General features: G+C 43.3%; 1 protein-coding gene across 6 annotated transcripts in view; it reads left to right on the forward strand.

Annotated features, from left to right (window-relative positions):
- Positions 1 to 16,371, forward strand: part of ETV6 (ETS variant transcription factor 6) — a 182,092-nt gene extending 165,721 nt beyond the window's left edge. For all 6 annotated transcript variants that reach the window (XM_050966087.1, XM_050966097.1, XM_050966126.1 and 3 more), the window contains 3 exons: positions 8,227 to 8,369; positions 10,401 to 10,501; positions 12,229 to 16,371. In XM_050966087.1, coding sequence (XP_050822044.1) covers positions 8,227 to 8,369; positions 10,401 to 10,501; positions 12,229 to 12,334 — 350 coding nt within the window. In that variant the 3' untranslated portion in view covers positions 12,335 to 16,371. The remainder of the gene's footprint in view (positions 1 to 8,226; positions 8,370 to 10,400; positions 10,502 to 12,228) is intronic.
- Positions 16,372 to 18,448: the final 2,077 nt, after the last annotated feature.

The following is an 18,448-nucleotide window of genomic DNA, read 5'->3' on the forward strand; positions in this document are numbered from 1 at the left end:
CCTTGTGGGTGGTTGAGTTATGCCAGCAGGAGAGAGCTCTCTGCCACTGGTAGAGAGCAGCTACACAGGAGACCTCACAAAGGCGCAGCTGCAGCAGTACAGCTGTGCCGCTGTAAGGTCCATAGTGTAGACATGGCCTTAGGAGTTGCTTAGGTTTAATAAGCTTAAACTAAACTGAAATAAACTTGGTTTAAACTAGAATAAAAATGTTTGCACCAGTTGAATTAAATTGGTTTCAATTCACACCTGTAGTTAAACTGCATATGGCCAAGGCCTCAAAGCCTACATGTTATACCCCTCTGTGTTGGGGGTGTCAGCTGTGCCCCATGACAGGATTAACCCCTGATGAGAGTCAGGAAGTATTTCTACTGTCATTCTCCGCAGGGGTTCTGCCAGGGGAGGGTATATGTAATTTAGTGCATCTGCGCTGCATCCTCTCTTCCAGGAGGGACTTCCAGGGGATGAGGTGTATCAGCAGAGTGCTAGCTATGCTCACTCTGTAGAGAGCTCCAGGCTCTCTGGTGTAGCGGGACTGTGAGTGCCTTGTGCTGTTGTGATCCCTCCAGCTGAATTTTCCATGGTTGTGAATCTGCAGGTCAGGTTACTATCGGAGAGAACCCAGAGGTAAATAGGGCCCCTAACGTAAAACACTGGAGCTTTTTGCACTGTACAGTCAAAAGCACGACCATTGTTGGGAGGGTTCTCTTTTACAGTGAAGTTGCCCTCGCTTTCTCACTCGTCTGAGATACTTTTAATCTTGAAGAGTCTTTGTCTTTTAATCCTTTCCTGTACTACATTTGGCTATCGAGCCACTTTCAGGTTTTCCTGATGTTGAATAAGATTGGGCCACACTGAGCATTTGGGGGGAGAACTTTCATTTTGCCCAGGAATATTCCATCAGGTTTGGATTGAATCCCACTCTTTCTTAGTCCCTGCCCTCTTTTCCCTTGAGAACAGGTGACAAAAAGCCATGAGAGATCTGAGGGAAATTTCTTTAGGGACTAAGTTAAAATGAGTGTTATAGCGGGGAAGGAAACAACACCTGACATATATACTGGAAATATCTGTTTGGTGTGGAGCACCATGCCTTGTATGAAGTGCTTTGCCTTCAGTGTGCTTGTTAGGATGTGAATTCCTTTGTTGCAGCAAGACAAACAACACAGACCAAAGCAGCAGTTGCATTTCTGCTGTTTGTTCCATCTTCGATGCCTCATGGGTGTGAGTTTCAGTTACCTCGTTTCCCAGTTCCTGGCACGCTTCTTATACAGCCCTGATTTTGAGCTTCCTGCCATCTTTCCACAAACACAATACAAAGGCCAAACGCCTTTGTGCCTCCCACCCCCACGTTCCCATTCCCAGTTGGATGAACCCAGACTTCCTCTTCTCTGTTCCCTCTCCAGCCCTACCTGTGTAAGGCCTGTTGTATTGTAAAATCTGGCAACCTTCTCCTCAGCTTTGATTTTACTGAACTGCATAAATAGCAGTCTGTCAAGCCTGTGTACACGCTTTCTCTCTCTCACACACATACACTCTCTCTCTTCTGTACAGAGGGTGAGAAAGGTTTCTTGATTCCTTGTTGACTTCCTTCCTCCCCCCAATAATTATTTTATACCCTGAAGCATGAGATTAGATTACTTTTATTATCTTAGCTGACATAGCAACAGATGGTTTTTAATGGTCACAAAATTAGACAGCCCTTTTGAAAATCCAGTCTCAGTATTTGTCTTAATGTAGCAGTAAATCCCACAGTAGAATTTCCCTTTTTCTTCTAAAAGTTTCTGTAACTGGGTTGACCAACAACCATGCATTAGCCTTGGCTGTGGACAGAGGTTTATGTGTGGATGTAAACTGTAAACAATTGCGCTTGCCCACAAGCTATCATTTTGTTAGAGAACTGCTGGAAATCTGGGGGAGATCCTGAGCTGCTATAAATGATTGTAGTTCCATTTAAGTAAAAAAATAGATTATGCCAGAGAAACTTTGGACTAATCTATACAGCAAGGAGCAGACCTTAGCTGGTATATATTGTCATAGCTCCATTGACTCATTGACTAAGTTTCTTTGGCATGATCTATTTTTCTATAAAACCATATTGACTTCCATGTGAGTGATTGATCTTTACTAAACATATTTATATAATGGTCTGCAAAGGAAGAGGATTTCAGCAGTGGATATCCAGTGGATATCCAGTGCGTAAGAAAGGGAGAGCTCGGTTTCTTGGCCATGGGACCTACAGTATCATCAGAGTGACTCCCTTACTTATCTCTAGTGAAATATCATATAACCTAGTGAAAATCTATATTCTGTGCACCCAAGAATCTTAGCCTGGTTACTAGCAGTGTTACTTGTTCCAAGAGTGGGTATGTTTAAGAGTGACCTAGTTATTGTGACATCAAGATCACTGGTCAGATATGCTACCATTTGAGGAATTCACACAAAAGTCCCTTTCCAATATCATAAGTTACAACCTTCAGCCCCCAGTGTTCTCTGGTCAAAGCTGACCATACATTCAGAATGCACAAATTTTCATGACACTCAAGTTTTAGGTACAATATAAAACCTTATTGCAAATCTAAGGGAGACTAGCTGACATTGCTATCAGCTCTTAACAGATTTTAGGAACGGTTTACATCTCACAGCTCATTCACACATATATCCAGAAATACATACAGGCAGAGATATAGCTAGATAATATTAATAATGTACAGAAAACTATAATCTACTTCTGTACTTCAACAATGGCTTCCATTTGAGGAGCTACAAACATTAATTAATGAAACTTACAAGGCAGGGAAATATTATCATCCCCATATTGCAGATGTGGATAATGAGGGAACAGATAGGACAATTGACTTGCTGAGGGTCACAATGGAAGTTTGACAGAACTACGAACAGAACTCAGATCAAGAGAATGTGTGTGGTACAAAGCTTTGACTGGGATTTCTACAATAAGCCTGTGTGGCAGAGCCAGGGGTGGGCTATGTAAATCATTCTAAGCCCAGTTAAAAACGTTATACTGTGTGACAGACCCAGACCAGTGGGGTACAGGAGTCTGGTCCTGTTGGTATCTAGGAAGTGGGTGGGCGAAGGCCGCCCACTGCAAAAGGACCTCCCCCCAGCCTAAGGAGAGAATCCACAGGTCTGTGATACTAAATAAATATGGGGGACAACTAAGGAAAAAAACAGGATCGGGAGTGAGGTTACAGGAGTCTGGTCCTATTGGTATCCAGGAGGTGGGTGGGTGAAGCCCACCCACTTCTAAAGTACCTCTCCTCAGCCTAAGGGGAAGATCCACAGGTCTGTGACACCAACTAATTCCGTGGGACAACTAATGAAAAAAACAGGATCAGGAGTGAGGTCACAGGAGTCTGGTAGAGGGCAAATATACTGGTCACTGGATGAGTAGTTTTCTGTTCCCTGAGTGACCAGAGCAGGGGCTGCACTAGAGTAATCAGGAACCTGCTAGAACCAATTAAGACAGGCAGGATAGTTAAGACACCTGGAGCCAATTAAGAAACTGCTAGAATCAATTAGAACAGACTGGCTAATCAGGGCACCTGAGTTTAAAAAGGATCTCACTTCAGTTTGTGGCATGTGTGAGGAGCTGAGAGGGAGTGGGAGTGCTGCTGGAGAACTGAGTACAAGTGTTATCAGACACCAGGAGGAAGGTGTTTGGAGGAGGCCATGGGGAAGTACCCCAGGGAGTTATAGCTGTCATACAGCTGTTACAGGAGGCACTCTAGACAGCTGCACCCACAGGTCCCTGGGCTGGAACCCGAAGTAGAGGGTGGGCCTGGGTTCCCCCCAAACCTCCCAACTCCTGATCAGACACAGGAGGAGTTGACCTGGACTGGGGTTCCACCAGAGGGGAAGATCTCTGAGGCAAGCAAATCCGCCAATAAGCGCAGGACCCACCAAGGTAGAGGAGGAACTTTCTCACAACTGTAACATCATTTTTAATGCTACTTGTACAGAAAAGCACTTTTGGAGAAATTTTATAGATTTTACAAAAATAAACCATGGTCATATAACTCCACCTGTAAAGCTAGTTTGTCTTAGTAACTACCTCATTTCTTAATTACCTTGCCCTGTAGTACAGATGGACAGGAGAGTTAAAAACCTTCTTTGAGGCCCAATCCTTTGTATTTAAGACAATGGGAGTTTTCCCCCTTAACTTCAATGGAAGGAAGTATTGGCCATTTATGTTTATTCATAAAATAGAAGAAATTGGAAAGCAAAACTGTGCCAACATACCACTTGTTAGCCTACTGTCATACATCCCATAAATGAAAGATGTATATAATCAATGCTGTTCAAGATACCTGAACTCTGCACCCACTCAAAATGATTCGGAAAAGATAAGAGCCCAGTATCAAAGATTCTAAAGGACACAAAAAAGTAAATCAAGGTTATATGTAAAATTTTGGGTCAGCCAAATGTCAGAGTCCTATAAATGTTAATCATAAAGTATGTAACCAGAGTTTGTCAAAGCAGAGACGTGATAATGTACCGCACACTCATTCTGGTGCACGTGCCCTATCCCAATCTGCTTGTAAAGGATACAACAGACTGAAGTAATCCCAGTGTATTAGGGATACAGTGTACCTTCAGGGATCAAGGTTTTGCCTCTTAGTAATTCTTGCAACAATATAGATTATTCTACTCTAGTATATAACTAAAAAAGAGTACTTCTCTGTACAGCTTCAGGGTAGAAATTTCAGAAGTGCTGACTGTGATCTAAGTTCACTTCCATTGAAATCAGCTTCCATTGACTTCAGTGAGAGCAGAGTTAGGCCAATGCTGAGTCTACCCTCAGCATTCTCTACTAGCTGCTCAATTTTTGAAAGCTTCCTGTTAGGCACAGGTGTATTTTCACCCTGCAATACATGTGCATACATTTCAGTTAGTGTAAAAGAGACTAGAATATGCAGGTTGTATTGCTAATCATACCACAGCCCATATAGGAAAAAAAACTGGTAGTTCACAAGGTGGAACATTTTATCCATGAGTGATCAAACAAGGGTGAAAACAATGCTCTGGAAGATCAGGGTCAGGAGGGGAGTGGAAGAAACAAACAGGATGAGGGGAGGGAGATTTTTTTAAAATTACGATTCCTATAGTAACATTTGTTTTGCCATAGTGTCTTCCACTGAAAGAGCTCAACGTTTTTCATAAATAGTAATGAATTATCTGTCTTTTTAGGTACTTATATGGGCCTCCACTCTTATAAAACAAGCACCTCCCAAATAATTACCAAAACCAAACAAATTCAAAACCAGAATTTTCCTTCCTTCATTGCCTGCAGGAGAAAACTGGAATAGGCAGTTTAATTTATTCACATTTTTAAATAAATTGTAAATGTAAGAGGGTGAGGCTGGCATGTGAAGTGTTATTGACAAAAAAGGTACTTGACGAACATTCATGAGCGGGAGGACCGTTCAGTAGTTATGGTGCTAGCCCAGGATTTGAGAGGCTAAGATTCAATTCTCTGTTCTGCCACAGACATCCTGTATGACCTCTCGGAAGTCATTTAAGATGGGATCCACAAAGGGAATGAAGCATTGCAACATTGAGCATCATGACGCCTAGAAAAATCACAGGAACAACACTGATCCACCTATGCTCCCTAGACAATGAATGTGGGGAGATGAGTGCCTTAGAGTGCACTCCACAAAGCCAGCATAGTAGGCAGGGACCTGCCTAAGCCAGCCAGTGGGAGATGCCAACTAGACAGGTGTGGCTTAAGCCCCAGATCTCTCTTGGATTTAGGCATGTAAGTACAGGCTGCAGAGAGGTGCCTATTTCTGCTTAGCAATACACAAATGGGAACCAGCTACCTGATTCCAGGCGCCTATGGTGTTTCTTGCCAGAATGAGTTAGGCACCTGCCTCATGCCACACAAAACAGTCAGAGGAGGAGACAATAAGTATCTTTGTGGATAGAGGCCTTAGTCTGTCTGTGCCTCAGTTGTCCATCTGTAAAAATAGGAATAATAGCACTGCCCTGCCTCACAGGGGAAATGCGAGGGTAAATATGTTACAGATTATGAGGTGGTCAGATACTACAGTGATGGATCCCATTTAAGTATCATAGTTGTGATTGCCAGGAGGCCTGCAGCTTGCTCTTGTCTCCAGTGAGAGTGAGTTTCAGGGGTCCATGTAATGCAAAACAGAGCATGCCAGTTGCTGTGTTGTGGGAAATTAGGAAAAACGCTTTATGGTTTTTTTCCCTCTGAAATTTTCTGCAAAAATACTCCAGTTTTTAATGAAAAACTGAATTATTGTTTTTAATCACGAGAAAATTTCAAATGGAATGAAGAATTTTCTGCTAAGAAAAACTAATCATTTTTTTAAAAGACAATTTCCCCCAAAATACCCCCAACCTTTGAAAATTTTGCAATCAACCAGCTTTGCCCCACATTCACAAGCCTCGTCGTATCAGTCAACATGCTAGGTTGCATTGTTCTTGTGGTATGTACCAGTTCTGGAAGGCATGATCACAGAGAGTCAACCTCTCAGGCAGGGCCAGTCCCATGGAGGGCAGAGAAACCTTGAATTGAACACTACATTTAGTGAAGAGAGAGGCGCACCAAGGTGCTGTGCTTATGGGGACTAGTTTTGCTAAGTAGCTGCTGCCATTTGTGTGAAATGTAGCTAGTTCTGAGTGCATGGCTTTGTTCCTCAGAGCATCCCTTATGAAGCAGGTTACAGAGGATGCACCAGCAACGTTAATTCTGGTTTTAGAGCTAGTACAGGTTTTCAGAGATCCTACATTTCTAAAGTGAGCAACACTACTAAAAATACTTCTAGACATTTTAACATAACTCACATGTATTAGTAATACTCCCACTCTGCATATTATTATCATCATCCCCATTTTAACAGATAGTGAAACCCAGGCAAAGAGGAGTAGAATGACATGCTGAAGTGGTGGGTCTAGAACCCAGATCTCTTGATGTCTCAAGCTGTGTTTTAACCATTTAACCACATTGTCTCTCATTAGTTTGTTGGTGAAAGTGGGCTTTTCTTTTGATTTCCTGATAAAAGGCAACTATGAGGCCATCTTAGGGTTCTGCCTGCACTCTTGTGGTTTATTCAGGACTATCCAAGGAATTGTGAATCTATAATTCAGAGTTGCTTGTTATGAAGCTGTACGTATGTGCCACATACACATCTCAAGGAAAAAATGGGGAGCAGCTCAGCCTCTTGGCTTCTTCTGCCATAAGAGAGTGCCTCAAAACATCAAGCTAAAACAGGGGTAGGCAACCTATGGCATGCATGCCGAAGGCAGCACGTGAGCTGATTTTCAATGGCACTCACACTGCTCAGATCCTGACTGCCAGTTGGGGGGAGGGCTCTGCATTTTAATTTAGTTTTAAATGAAACATCTCAAACATTTAAAAAACCTTATTTACTTTACATACAACAATAGTTTAGTTATATATTATAGACTTATAGAAAGAGACCTTCTAAAAACATTAAAATGTGTTACTGGCACGCGAAACCTTAAATTAGAGTGAATAAATGAAGACTCGGCACAGCACTTCTGAAAGGTTGCCGACCCCTGAGCTAAAACCTAAATACTGATTAGTGACTTAAGGAGTGTTTGCCAGGAGGGAATTTTAATTCAATTGTCCAAATAGAAGGTATTTAACCTCTTGCTCTCACATAATTACAGTACTTTGGTTTTCTTTAAAAAGCACATTTAGAACTGGTGAAAGGTGTCAGCTTTATAATGTAGAACACTGAAGCCTTCTGTTCTATAGGAAAGGTATAACGTGCACTCTTCTCACAGTATGCCTTAGCACTGACCTAGAGCGACCACCTGGAGCAGGGAGCCAGTAGTTTAGTCTCCATGGCTGCAGGGTCCTTGGCTTCTCTGAAGAGACAGCCAACAAAGGAGTCAGTTAAGGCTAATTGTGTCAGTGGTTACTGGTGTATGGGTACTTCTCTATGTAAAATAAGACTGAACCCAGTCTCTCATTTCAGAGAGCCTGTGAGCTGGTAATGACTTTCAGTCATTATTGATCTGAGAGATAGTCCTACCAGTGGCAAAAGCTTCTATCCCAGGCCTTTACTTCTGGTTGCTATTGGCTTGTTTCATCCCAAGGGCATGGAACGCTGAGAAATGAAGCCATAAATGGGGTCACTGTCTTTTATGCGAGCTCCCCAAATTCATCCCTGTTAGAAGTATCTGAATGATGTTATCTTGCCCTTCTCTTCACAGACTGCAGGCTGCTTTGGGATTACGTCTATCAGCTGCTTTCTGACAGCCGGTACGAAAACTTCATCCGATGGGAGGACAAGGAATCCAAAATATTTCGGATAGTGGATCCCAACGGGTTGGCTCGGCTGTGGGGAAACCACAAGGTAAAGAGCGGTGGGGTTTTCCTCCCAGAGAATGTTGCCATTTGTAATATTCTGGAGTTCATCCAGAAACATTAAAGAGAGAAAGTGAAAGAGTTATGGAAAGATTTAATCTTTCATTCTATTTGTGTCAGTTTACATATCTAAAGCATCCAACCTTCATCAGCAGGGACCACAGAAAGCCAGGCATTATATAAAGAGCCTGGTAGTTTGTGGATAAAGACATTTAGCAAGAAAATGATATGGACTCAGGTTGTAATAGTTCTGCTTTCTGAAGGTATCTCCCTCCTCCTTAGGTCTGACCCTACTGGGTGCTCAGGCTAGCTAGAGTGATGTCTGGAAGGGGCCATAATGTCTCTGGTATGGAGCTTTCTTAGGAAAACCACAGGTTAACAATTTAATAGAAATCTCTACTTGGGGACTCATCTGAGATTTTGACATTGCCTGTTTTCTCTTTCCAAAGGCTGAGCTGCTTCTCATTCCTTGCCACATTGATAAAACAGCTATTGCCTGGGAGGAGAAAATATTATGTTGTAAGAAACACGAAATACAATAGCATTAGAATCTTCCTTGTCTGAAAATGGTTCTGATTTGCTTACATTAAAGCAGTGGTCACCAGCCTGTCGATTGTGATCGACTGGTCGATCCTGGGGACTCTCCCAATCAATCATGCTCTCCGGTGGTGCAGCGGGGCTGCCACTAAGACAGGCTCCCTGCCTGCCTCGGCCTGGAGGCAGGGGCACACAGGGGTCTCTGCACCCTGCTCTGGCCTGCAAGCATCATCCCTGCAGCTCCCATTGGCCGGTAATGGGGAACTATGGCCAATGGGAGCTTTGGGGTCGGTGCCTGCAGAGAGGGGCAGCGCACAGACTTATGTGCCCCCGTCCTTCCTCCCAGGCTGTGATCAGAGAAAAGTGAATGGAGATTTGGGTGCCTCAGTTTTAGATGCCCAACTCTGAGATACCTTAAAGGACCTAATTTTCAGAAAGTATTGAGCACCCACTGTCTGACAGGCCACTTTTGAAAATCTTGGCCTTACAGCACAGGGAGGCTTTGGAGAATAGGCACTTCTGCTGGAGAATGAGCCTGCTGGCAGCAGAAGAACTTGGGTGAACAAAACCCAGCTTCTCCATTCTCACGCTCTCATTTGCCACTGGAGCCTTCCCTAAAGCATCACCAAGCCAGCCATGGCTCTCAATGGGAGGGGCAAACAAAAGGGGCCTTTTGAAAAATAAAACCAGAGTGAGGGATCTGGGCTAAGTTAAGTAAGCGACTGATGGTGGTTGCTCATGTCAGGCATAGAATGGGCAAGCACTGCACAAGCTTCCCACACACAGCTGTGCCAGCATATCTTATTTCAGACCTCTGACACTCTGCTATTATAGAGCTGCGCCCCAGCACAGCTCTGCCAATGCACCTCCTACTGTTCCAGAGCAGAGAGTCTCCTGAGCAGAGATTCCCAGTGTGCCAAAGTGTGTGGGGGGAGGGGCTTTGAAATGTAAACAGATGTACACATTAGTGGAATTATTCCTGATTTACACCAGAAAAAAAGTGAGGGGAGAAACAGGCTCTAGATTTCAAAGCGCTGTGTAAACATTAGCTAATTAATGGAGGGGAAGCCCAGTGGAGCACCACCTTTAACAGGAAGGAGTGCTGTCAAATAAAGTTTAGCTGTTCACAAGCTTATACAAAAGGCCATCATTGAAAGTAAATCCTACATGGGGTGATACTCTCTTTCATAACTAAGTCTCTTCTCGTGATGAAGGCCTTTGCTGAGCACAGTCCAATGTGACCTATTTAAAAATCGCTCCCCATTTTTGGAAGCCACCCTCATTCAAATCACACTGTGTGAAAAGAAAACCATAAAATGCTGGAGAAGCAAGATGCGCCTACAAACAGCAGAGGATCAGAGCAGGTAGCTTCTTTAACTAGCATGGTCATTTCGCCTCGCTGTGGTATTTCTATAGCTGCTTCCAAAGCTTTAGGAAGGGTGTACTGAATTGTGTCTCACTGCTTTTCTTTTGGAACAAACAGAACAGAACAAATATGACCTATGAGAAAATGTCCAGAGCTCTACGCCACTACTACAAACTAAATATCATCCGGAAGGAGCCAGGACAAAGGCTTTTGTTCAGGTAATTGTTCCTCTTTTTTTCTTCCCTCTTCTCCTCTTGGGGTGATTTCTTTTTGATGATAACAGGAAGTAGTTTGGGGCAGGTTGTTCCACTACCAGCCATGTAGCACCATTGTCAATGGGCATAAAACTGAAAGAGCCTTTCACACTGGTGCTTCCACACCTTCAGGGGGGCTGTACCAATGTACCAGACAAAGAGCCTGATCTACTGCTCACTGGAATCATTCCATTGACTCCAGCGGACACTGGATCAGGCTTTAAGACCTCAGTTGTGCGCCTCCCATTTGGTTTCACAGTTTAAGTCACAGCAGTGCTTGATTTAAACCCAGGTCTTTTGATCTCACCACATCGGAGCTTGAGCTACTTCAAACCTCCATCTTGTGATCACTCAACTGGGATTTGGGGTTCCCCTGAACACCAGCAGGGTTTATAACATGTACTGCGGAATGGGAGGTGTGCAGCGGCCGTGGAATGGGACCCAACATAGAGGCTTATAATGAACAGAGGAAAGGGGAAAGCTAGGCGAGCCAGTCACAAAACCTGAAGTACCAATATTGGCAATACATCCCAGTGTTTGGGAACCACTGTTCTAGACTGTGGGAAACAGAGATGTAGTGGATGTATATGTCTGTAATTTGTCAGTATCTAGGAGGAGCTCTGTATCTAGTGAGGCAGGATCACTGGAAACTGATCCCATTTTAGAGTCTGATGCAAAGCACCCTGAAGCCATTCGGAGTCTCTCCTTTGACATCAATGGATTTTGGAACACTCATTTTAACTGGAAGGCAGGGTTTTGTTTGGGGCTTCTTAGCATAGTATGGAAAAAGAAATAACTAGAGCCAGTCAAAATTACATTGAAAACATTTTTGATGGAAAAGAGTAAGTTCATGGAAACCTTGTGCTTTGGTAAAAAAAAGTTTATATAAAAAAGGACAAAGGAAAAAAGGGAGTAAATGGGGAGGGAAAAATCAATTATTTCAATTTTTGATGAGAAATTTTTTCAAAATTTCAAACTTTCCAATGAACAATTGATGTTTTTTAGCTGGCTCTAATAATATTGAAAGAGAAAAAGAGCAGCTGTAGAAAGTCACCCTATTCATTTTTTTTCCTCATATCAGTGTAGAATAATGCAGAATGTGACTTTGTGAACAACATGCAGACAGTTGTCTTAAAACCACCATGCAGAGTTGCTAACAGAGCAAGATGGAGGTAGTGAGAGATCTATAGTAGAGAGGCTGCATGTTTTCTGTAGCACGAGAGGTCAGTGCTGATACTTGGCCTTGCTTAATTCACCAGCATTTACTTACTATGAAGCTGGAGGCCCCACTCAGTACAGGTGGCTTCTCCTCTCCCTTTCATGTGGGCCTGCCTTCATATCCAAATAGTGTACTTAAACCAACAGTTAATTAAATGTTTTTCTGATTGTGTTCTAAGGAAGCCTATCAGTATCTGGGGGCTGCTAAGGGCAGGGCATGCAGAAAACACTCGGGTGCTGGGGGCAAAAAAAAGACTAGGAAGGAAGCACAGAGACTCTTACATACCTTTGAGGATAATGCCCATTGATTTCAATGGAAGTTAGGCACCTAAATACTTTTGAGCATCTGGGTCAGAGTAACTAGGGAGATGTTATGGCAGGGTATTAGGGATACTCAGGAGCCCAGGAAACTCAGGATCATAGTAAGGGTTAAGGGGGGAAACCATTGATTGACTTGTCACTTTGTTTTGAAGGTTCATGAAGACCCCAGATGAGATTATGAGTGGCCGAACAGACCGCCTTGAGCACCTTGAGTCCCAGGAACTGGATGAACAAATATATCAAGAAGATGAGTGCTGAAGGAACCAACATGCACCACCTCAGTGGGTCCGTGGGAGAAATGTCTGCCTGGGTGTCTGGAGGAGTTTGGGAAGGGGAACAAGAACACAGGAGCAGAATATGGGGTCAAGGCTTACCTTGAAGACCATGCAGGACCCAAAGCACCTTAGTAAAAATAAAAACTAGCAGAGGTGGTGGCGGCAGCAAGGTGGAGGAGAGAGAGCCTGGACTCATGCACTACTTCGTTGTCCCTACCAAGTCTCCCTTGACTTGTTTTTATTTTCCTTTTGTTGGTTTGTTTCATTCTTTCCTAATAAATATGCAGTTTGACTTTTCTTAATTCATGTAGGATGAGACGCCAGGTTTTGCTTTTTCAGAAGCCTTTCCTATGGAAATAAATGGAGCCCTATTATTTTCTGTGCAAGTCTCACAACATAACTATGGTGGCCGTGGCACAGAAGGGGTCACCCTACTGGTTCCATTTGCTCAGATCACATTTGCTCATGCTGGCACAAGGAAGGTCTCAAGCTACCAAGAAAATGTATCCACACACCCACCTACTAATTGAAGGGGGGGGAAATATATTTTGCTACAAGCCTGGGACCCAGCGTATGTTGGCCTGGCAATGGGCTCCTGTTAACTGCTGGCACATGGACCAAATCATCTAAGTGCTCTGAGGAGCCGGGGGGTGGGAAAACAAGGAAAACCTCAGACAGAACACAATAGACTGATGCTGGCTTTTGCCCTTTCTCTAGCAAAGAAGATTTTGAATAGAAGTGACAAACAAGGTGGACTTTCTTGTTCAAGTTTTCTATCAAAAAGTAAGAGCTGAAGTATTTGTGATTACAAGTAGTTGCAATTTCCACAGCAGCTAGCAGTTTTTGCGGTAAAGGTGAAGGGCTGCTTTTACATCTTAAGGAGAAGGAAAAATGAGGAAGATACAATTGCATATAATACTCAGAAGCCTCCCGAGGATCAGCCGGCACTGCTGGAGAGAAAGTGAAATCAGAAGCATGAAGATGTGGTAGACAACCAGAGACCAAATAGCTATACTGGTATCCCGAAACTGGTTATTGATGCCTCCCACTTCCTGCCCCACCCCTCCCAAAGGCAACTCTACCAGCCAGAGATCACTTCTCAGCTTACCCATTTTTAGCAGTTTATTTTAAAAAAAAATCCACCCCACTGCATTCTTGTCTTTTTAATTTTAAGATATTCTTGTTTTGGCAGCCCCAGTTTGGTGTGCAGCCTTTAGGGCAAGAGCAGCTTTGGCTGCTGCCTGCTACTGGTGGAAGAAAGAACCTTGCCTAGATTGCTATCAGCAGGAGCAATTGTCCTTTCATCCATATGGACTTTTATGTCAGAGACTGGGAAAACTATTTCCTTTTGTAACTGTGCTTTGGTTGGTCCCTGTAGGGATGAGAATTGGTGGTTTCAGGACAAGTGATGGATCCATCAGCCATCCCTTGTTAGTCAAGGAAAAATCTAGTTGCAAAATATGCATTTGGGAAAGGAGAAGATCATGTAATTTTTCAACAAGGAGATTGGAGTTTCTCTGCACAGGCATCATGGGATGTCCAAAGGAAAGGAAGCCTGTGTCTGTTCATTAATAAAATCTCTTTTGTAGATCATAGGAGTATGAAATTGAAGAAATCAAGGGATCATTAAATCTATCTTACCAAAAAGCCCAGATACAAAACCTGATCTTAACCAAATATTGAACAGGAATGTTGCTAAACAGAAAATTTTCCATTTGGTTAGGCATGGTACCCTGTATATTTAAGTATCTGTAGTCTAATTTCACTGCAAGGTGCACTGAGTCACATATGGCAGAGGGAAGGGGTTTTTAATGGGCATAGAGTGCCACACCCTGGAATGACAACAAACCCTTCCCAGTTGTCCTCACATGAAGAAAGACTGGGAATACATCTTCCCTCAAGCTTTATCCAGCCACATAATGAACTGTTTTTTCCATGCTCTGAGTGGATGTGCTTACAGATTGCAACACACTGTGTATTTGACTTTTTCCTGCATCAAAGAACAACAAATATCAGCAAAAGAGATGATCACCACCCCATCAGTCCTTGGGGTGGCTCTGAAACCCTTGAGTACAAAAAGGGTCATTGGGGGAGGTGCTGAGGAATTCTGGCTCTGTGGCCATGGACCTGAAACTGAAGGGAGAGAAAGCTGGTTTTGTTTGGTTTTAGCTAAAGAAAGTGACCTTGTTCAAGGAGATAAGTGGTGGTCCCTTCTCAGGAGCAGAGGCTTAGATAATGAGGGAAAATACCCTCTGGCTTAAGCCATAGCACACAGAGCTGGCAAACATCTAACCAAGAAAACTCAAGCCAAAAAAAAAAAAAAAAAAAAAAAAAGGGAGATTTCAACTAAGAAATGGAGAGGGAAACATCAAAAAGGCATCAGATTTAAAGGAAGTTCCTTACTCTTCACTTCCTTTCTACCATCTGAAAATAGAAAGAAAACAAGAGTTTGCTATTTTATCCGTTGGTACTCTGGCCATGACCAATAAGTGATCATCATTCATTTCCTCTGCTCCAACTACCTGGTTGGAAGGAGGAGGAGGACTCTTGTATTTAAGGGCTCTAAGCTACGTTTTTCTGCTGTGTTGGTATTTGTGTGCTGAGGAGTTTGCCAATTTGGTCTACACACCCTTGCCATTTGTGGTGGCAAACATGGTGAAACGTCATCATGGGGATGGTAAAGGGGTGGAAGGTAAGGAATCCTGAACTCACACCTATTTGCCCCAGGGTGAAATTTCACAGAAAAGTTTTTGCCTTTGACAATAATTGGTAACTGATACCTGCAGAAACCAAGAAATAATCTAGACTGCAAAAAATTTGAGCTATGTTTCCTTTCTGGTGTTATGAATGTTGGGAATTTTCTTTCACCACAGAGCTATGGCATGTGACTCCCATCCACTTTTAGAGTCCACTTCCTCCTTCACATCCTTAATGAAGAAGAGCTTTGCCAAGGAAGACCCATACAGACACACCAGTAAGAATGAACATAGTCTTTGGATGCACAGCAGGCCCTTAGCATAGTGAATTTTTCAGATAAGTAAGGTTGCCATCTTTCTGTCAAGATCTAAATGGCTTATGGAGTGGTAGAGCAAGTGCCAAGAGCTGGAGTGTTTGACTGAGCAGCCAGCCAGGCTGAAGGGACTTGCAATATCTGAATTTGAGGTGTCCTTAGTATCCTGGGGGCCAGTTCATTAGAAAAAGACTTCTACAGCAACTGTAGGAAATGGATTCCCTCCTGTCTTGCAGAGAGATCCATTTCCCACCTATACTGATAGTTCAGTCATGTTTTACCTACACTCCATAGGGCCTCCATTTTTGGAAGTGTGGTTATCAGGGAGAATTTTGCCCTTTTCACCTCCCTCAGCCCCTGAATTCCCAGTGTAGGATTTGCCAACTGCCACATAGCCCTAGTTTCTGCCCACTCCCTCAAAGGAAACTGGAAAAGGGAGAAAGATTTTAAGGAACCCCTTAACCACTGGGTGATGGGCCTTTTCTTGAAATAGCGTGGCTAGACAGAGCCCTCCCTTGCCATCAACTTGCTACAGATCTGTACAAGCCAGATCCTTCTGCAAACAGAAGAGGGACAATGCTGCTTGGGCAGGACAGATGGCAGATCTGTAAGTCAATAAGGAAGTCTTTTTGCAGTTAAAATCTCAAACCTTGTGAGGACTATCCATTGAGAAAACACTATTAGGGTCACCTGCATAAACACTAAGTAACTGCAACCACTTGCGATCTCCGATAAATACTGAGCATGCATTTTTCATGATTTCTCTTTATATGACTGCAACCATGTGCAAATCCAGAATGCATTTTTTTAAATTAATTCTAGTCTGTTTTTATTGATGGCTTTTTTTAAAAAAAAGAAAATAAGGTATGGGGTTAAGGGACTGAATCAAATGAATGTAAAAAAAACAAAACAAAAGCCTATTCTCAGGGCCAGTGAGTTGCAAATAATTTTTAAAAATGTCTGTAATTACATCATCTCAATAAAAAAAATGTTTAATATAAAAATGAGAATGCCAAGTTTCTGTTGATCTGATCATTGCGAGATGCAATTTTAAGCTATTACGGTTTCGGTGTGTAGGAACTGCTTTTCCACCAGGGGAATACACACAGAATGCAGCAGCAGTTTTCAGTCCCAAAAAGAAACCAGCAGGCTTGCCATTGCCATTGCCAAACCTACATGGGCAGAGTCTGATCTTTCATGCTTCCTTTGGTTTGCAATTTGAATCCAATCCCTCAGAGCATTCTCTCTGTTCTCTTACTTACTAATGGATCCCACCCCACTTGTTCACAGATCAAACAAAGTATATACCCTAGTTTCCCTTTGCTGCAGCACAAGCTGCTTTGGAGAAGGGCTAGAGAAGGAAAAGGCTGAAGTAACATGAGGAACCGGCGTTGCAGCTTTTTTCTGTCAAACATCTCAACAGTCATACAGAAAATAAAGCAGTCTGGGGACTAGGATTTCTCCTATAGATTGTTGATGGCCACAAAAAACAGCAACCAGCCGACCTAGGACCATAGCAGCTAATATTCTACACTTTTACCACATGGCAAACCCATTCCCAAATCCAGTCTCTTGGTCCCTGACTCAGTCAAGGCTAGGGTACTATGAAGGCAAAGTTGAGCCCTATAGGGCAGGTAGTCACCCTCATCTCACTGTGCTCCCACTTGGCTCACTAGGAGTCCGGAGAGGGGGGTTCTGGGCACTGTCTCCTCATAAGCATCCCCTTGCAGATCAGTGAGACTCTGTTTTAGCCTGCCTCAGATTCTCTTCCTTAATGGGGTAACAATGCAGTCACTTAGCCCAGTCAAGGAGAAGCCAAAAACTCTACTCTTTAGTCAGCTACCTCCCTTCGGTAAAGCTGTCTGAAAGGGGCACTTGTACAAGGGCTTCAAGGCTCTTAACTCAGAGTTCAGATAAAACTTAAAAGTCCCAGAACAAAAGGTCTCTAGATTCCCTTCAGTGGAACCAGTCACAGGCTAGGCATCTGATCCCTTGAAGGGGTAGCCTTCTGATACAGACCCAAACTGCCCATGTGACCTCAGCACAAGTTACCATCTGTAAAATGGGGCTCGTAGTGTTGGCATGCCTGTTGATGGGTAATTCATGAATGTTCTTAAAGCGCTCCTCTGGCTAGCTACTACCTTTGATGTAACAGCAGGTTCATTCGGCCAGCTGTGCCTGGTGCTTTCGGGGTGGCTGGCAGATGTTAAGATAAATTTGTGTTGTGAAGTAGCTCAAGACTCAGAGTTACCCACATACAACAATTATAATCTGGTGTGGAGTGACCTCCAACATATAAACTATCTACATAGACTGTTCATACATGGTTATAAAAAGTTTTTTGGGGGGAAATGCACCTGTGTAGCTAGGGACCCTGCCAAAAGGAGATTCCCTAGACTGTGTCATGCTTCTGGCCTCAGAGGTGTTTTCTTGCTTTTTAGCCAAGAAGCAAATTTAATCAAACACATTTACACAGCCTTTGGGCTGTTGTTTGAAGGCATTTGGAACAGTGGCAGGAGCAACAATTTGGGGATTATGATAGCTCAGTGATTTGAGCATTGGCCTCCTAAACCCAGAGTTGTGAGTTCAATCCTTGAGGGGGCCACTTAGGGATGTAGGGCAAAAATCAGTACTTGGTCTTGCTAGTAAAAGCAGGGGGCTGGACTCAATGACCTTTCAAGGTCCCTTCCAGTTCTAAGAGATTGGTATGTCTCCTATTATTATTAAGTTTTGGAATGGGAAGGAGATTCAGTGATTTGGGGTCAGGAATAGCTTAAGGACCAAACACTCTCACTTCCTCAGGGAGCTCAGGCCCAGAGCCTCTCAGAGAGTTAGGTGCCTAATTCCCACTGATTTCAATGAGGACAAGGCACCTATCTACCTTTGAGGATCTAGGTTTCAGTGCACCTCCCTTTGAGCATCCCAGTCCAGGGAAGGAGTACACACTCAACATCTTTATTTTGCTGTTATAAACTGCTGGTGGAAGGTCCCAGCCTGAGAGTTGGGGCTATGAAGTCATTTGCTTATTCACAGAACATGAATCACACGGTCAGCTGCTGTGGAAGCTCCGCCCTCCCTCCCCCAACA

Source organism: Gopherus flavomarginatus, chromosome 1, assembly GCF_025201925.1.
Source record: "Gopherus flavomarginatus isolate rGopFla2 chromosome 1, rGopFla2.mat.asm, whole genome shotgun sequence".
Lineage (NCBI taxonomy): Eukaryota > Metazoa > Chordata > Testudines > Testudinidae > Gopherus > Gopherus flavomarginatus.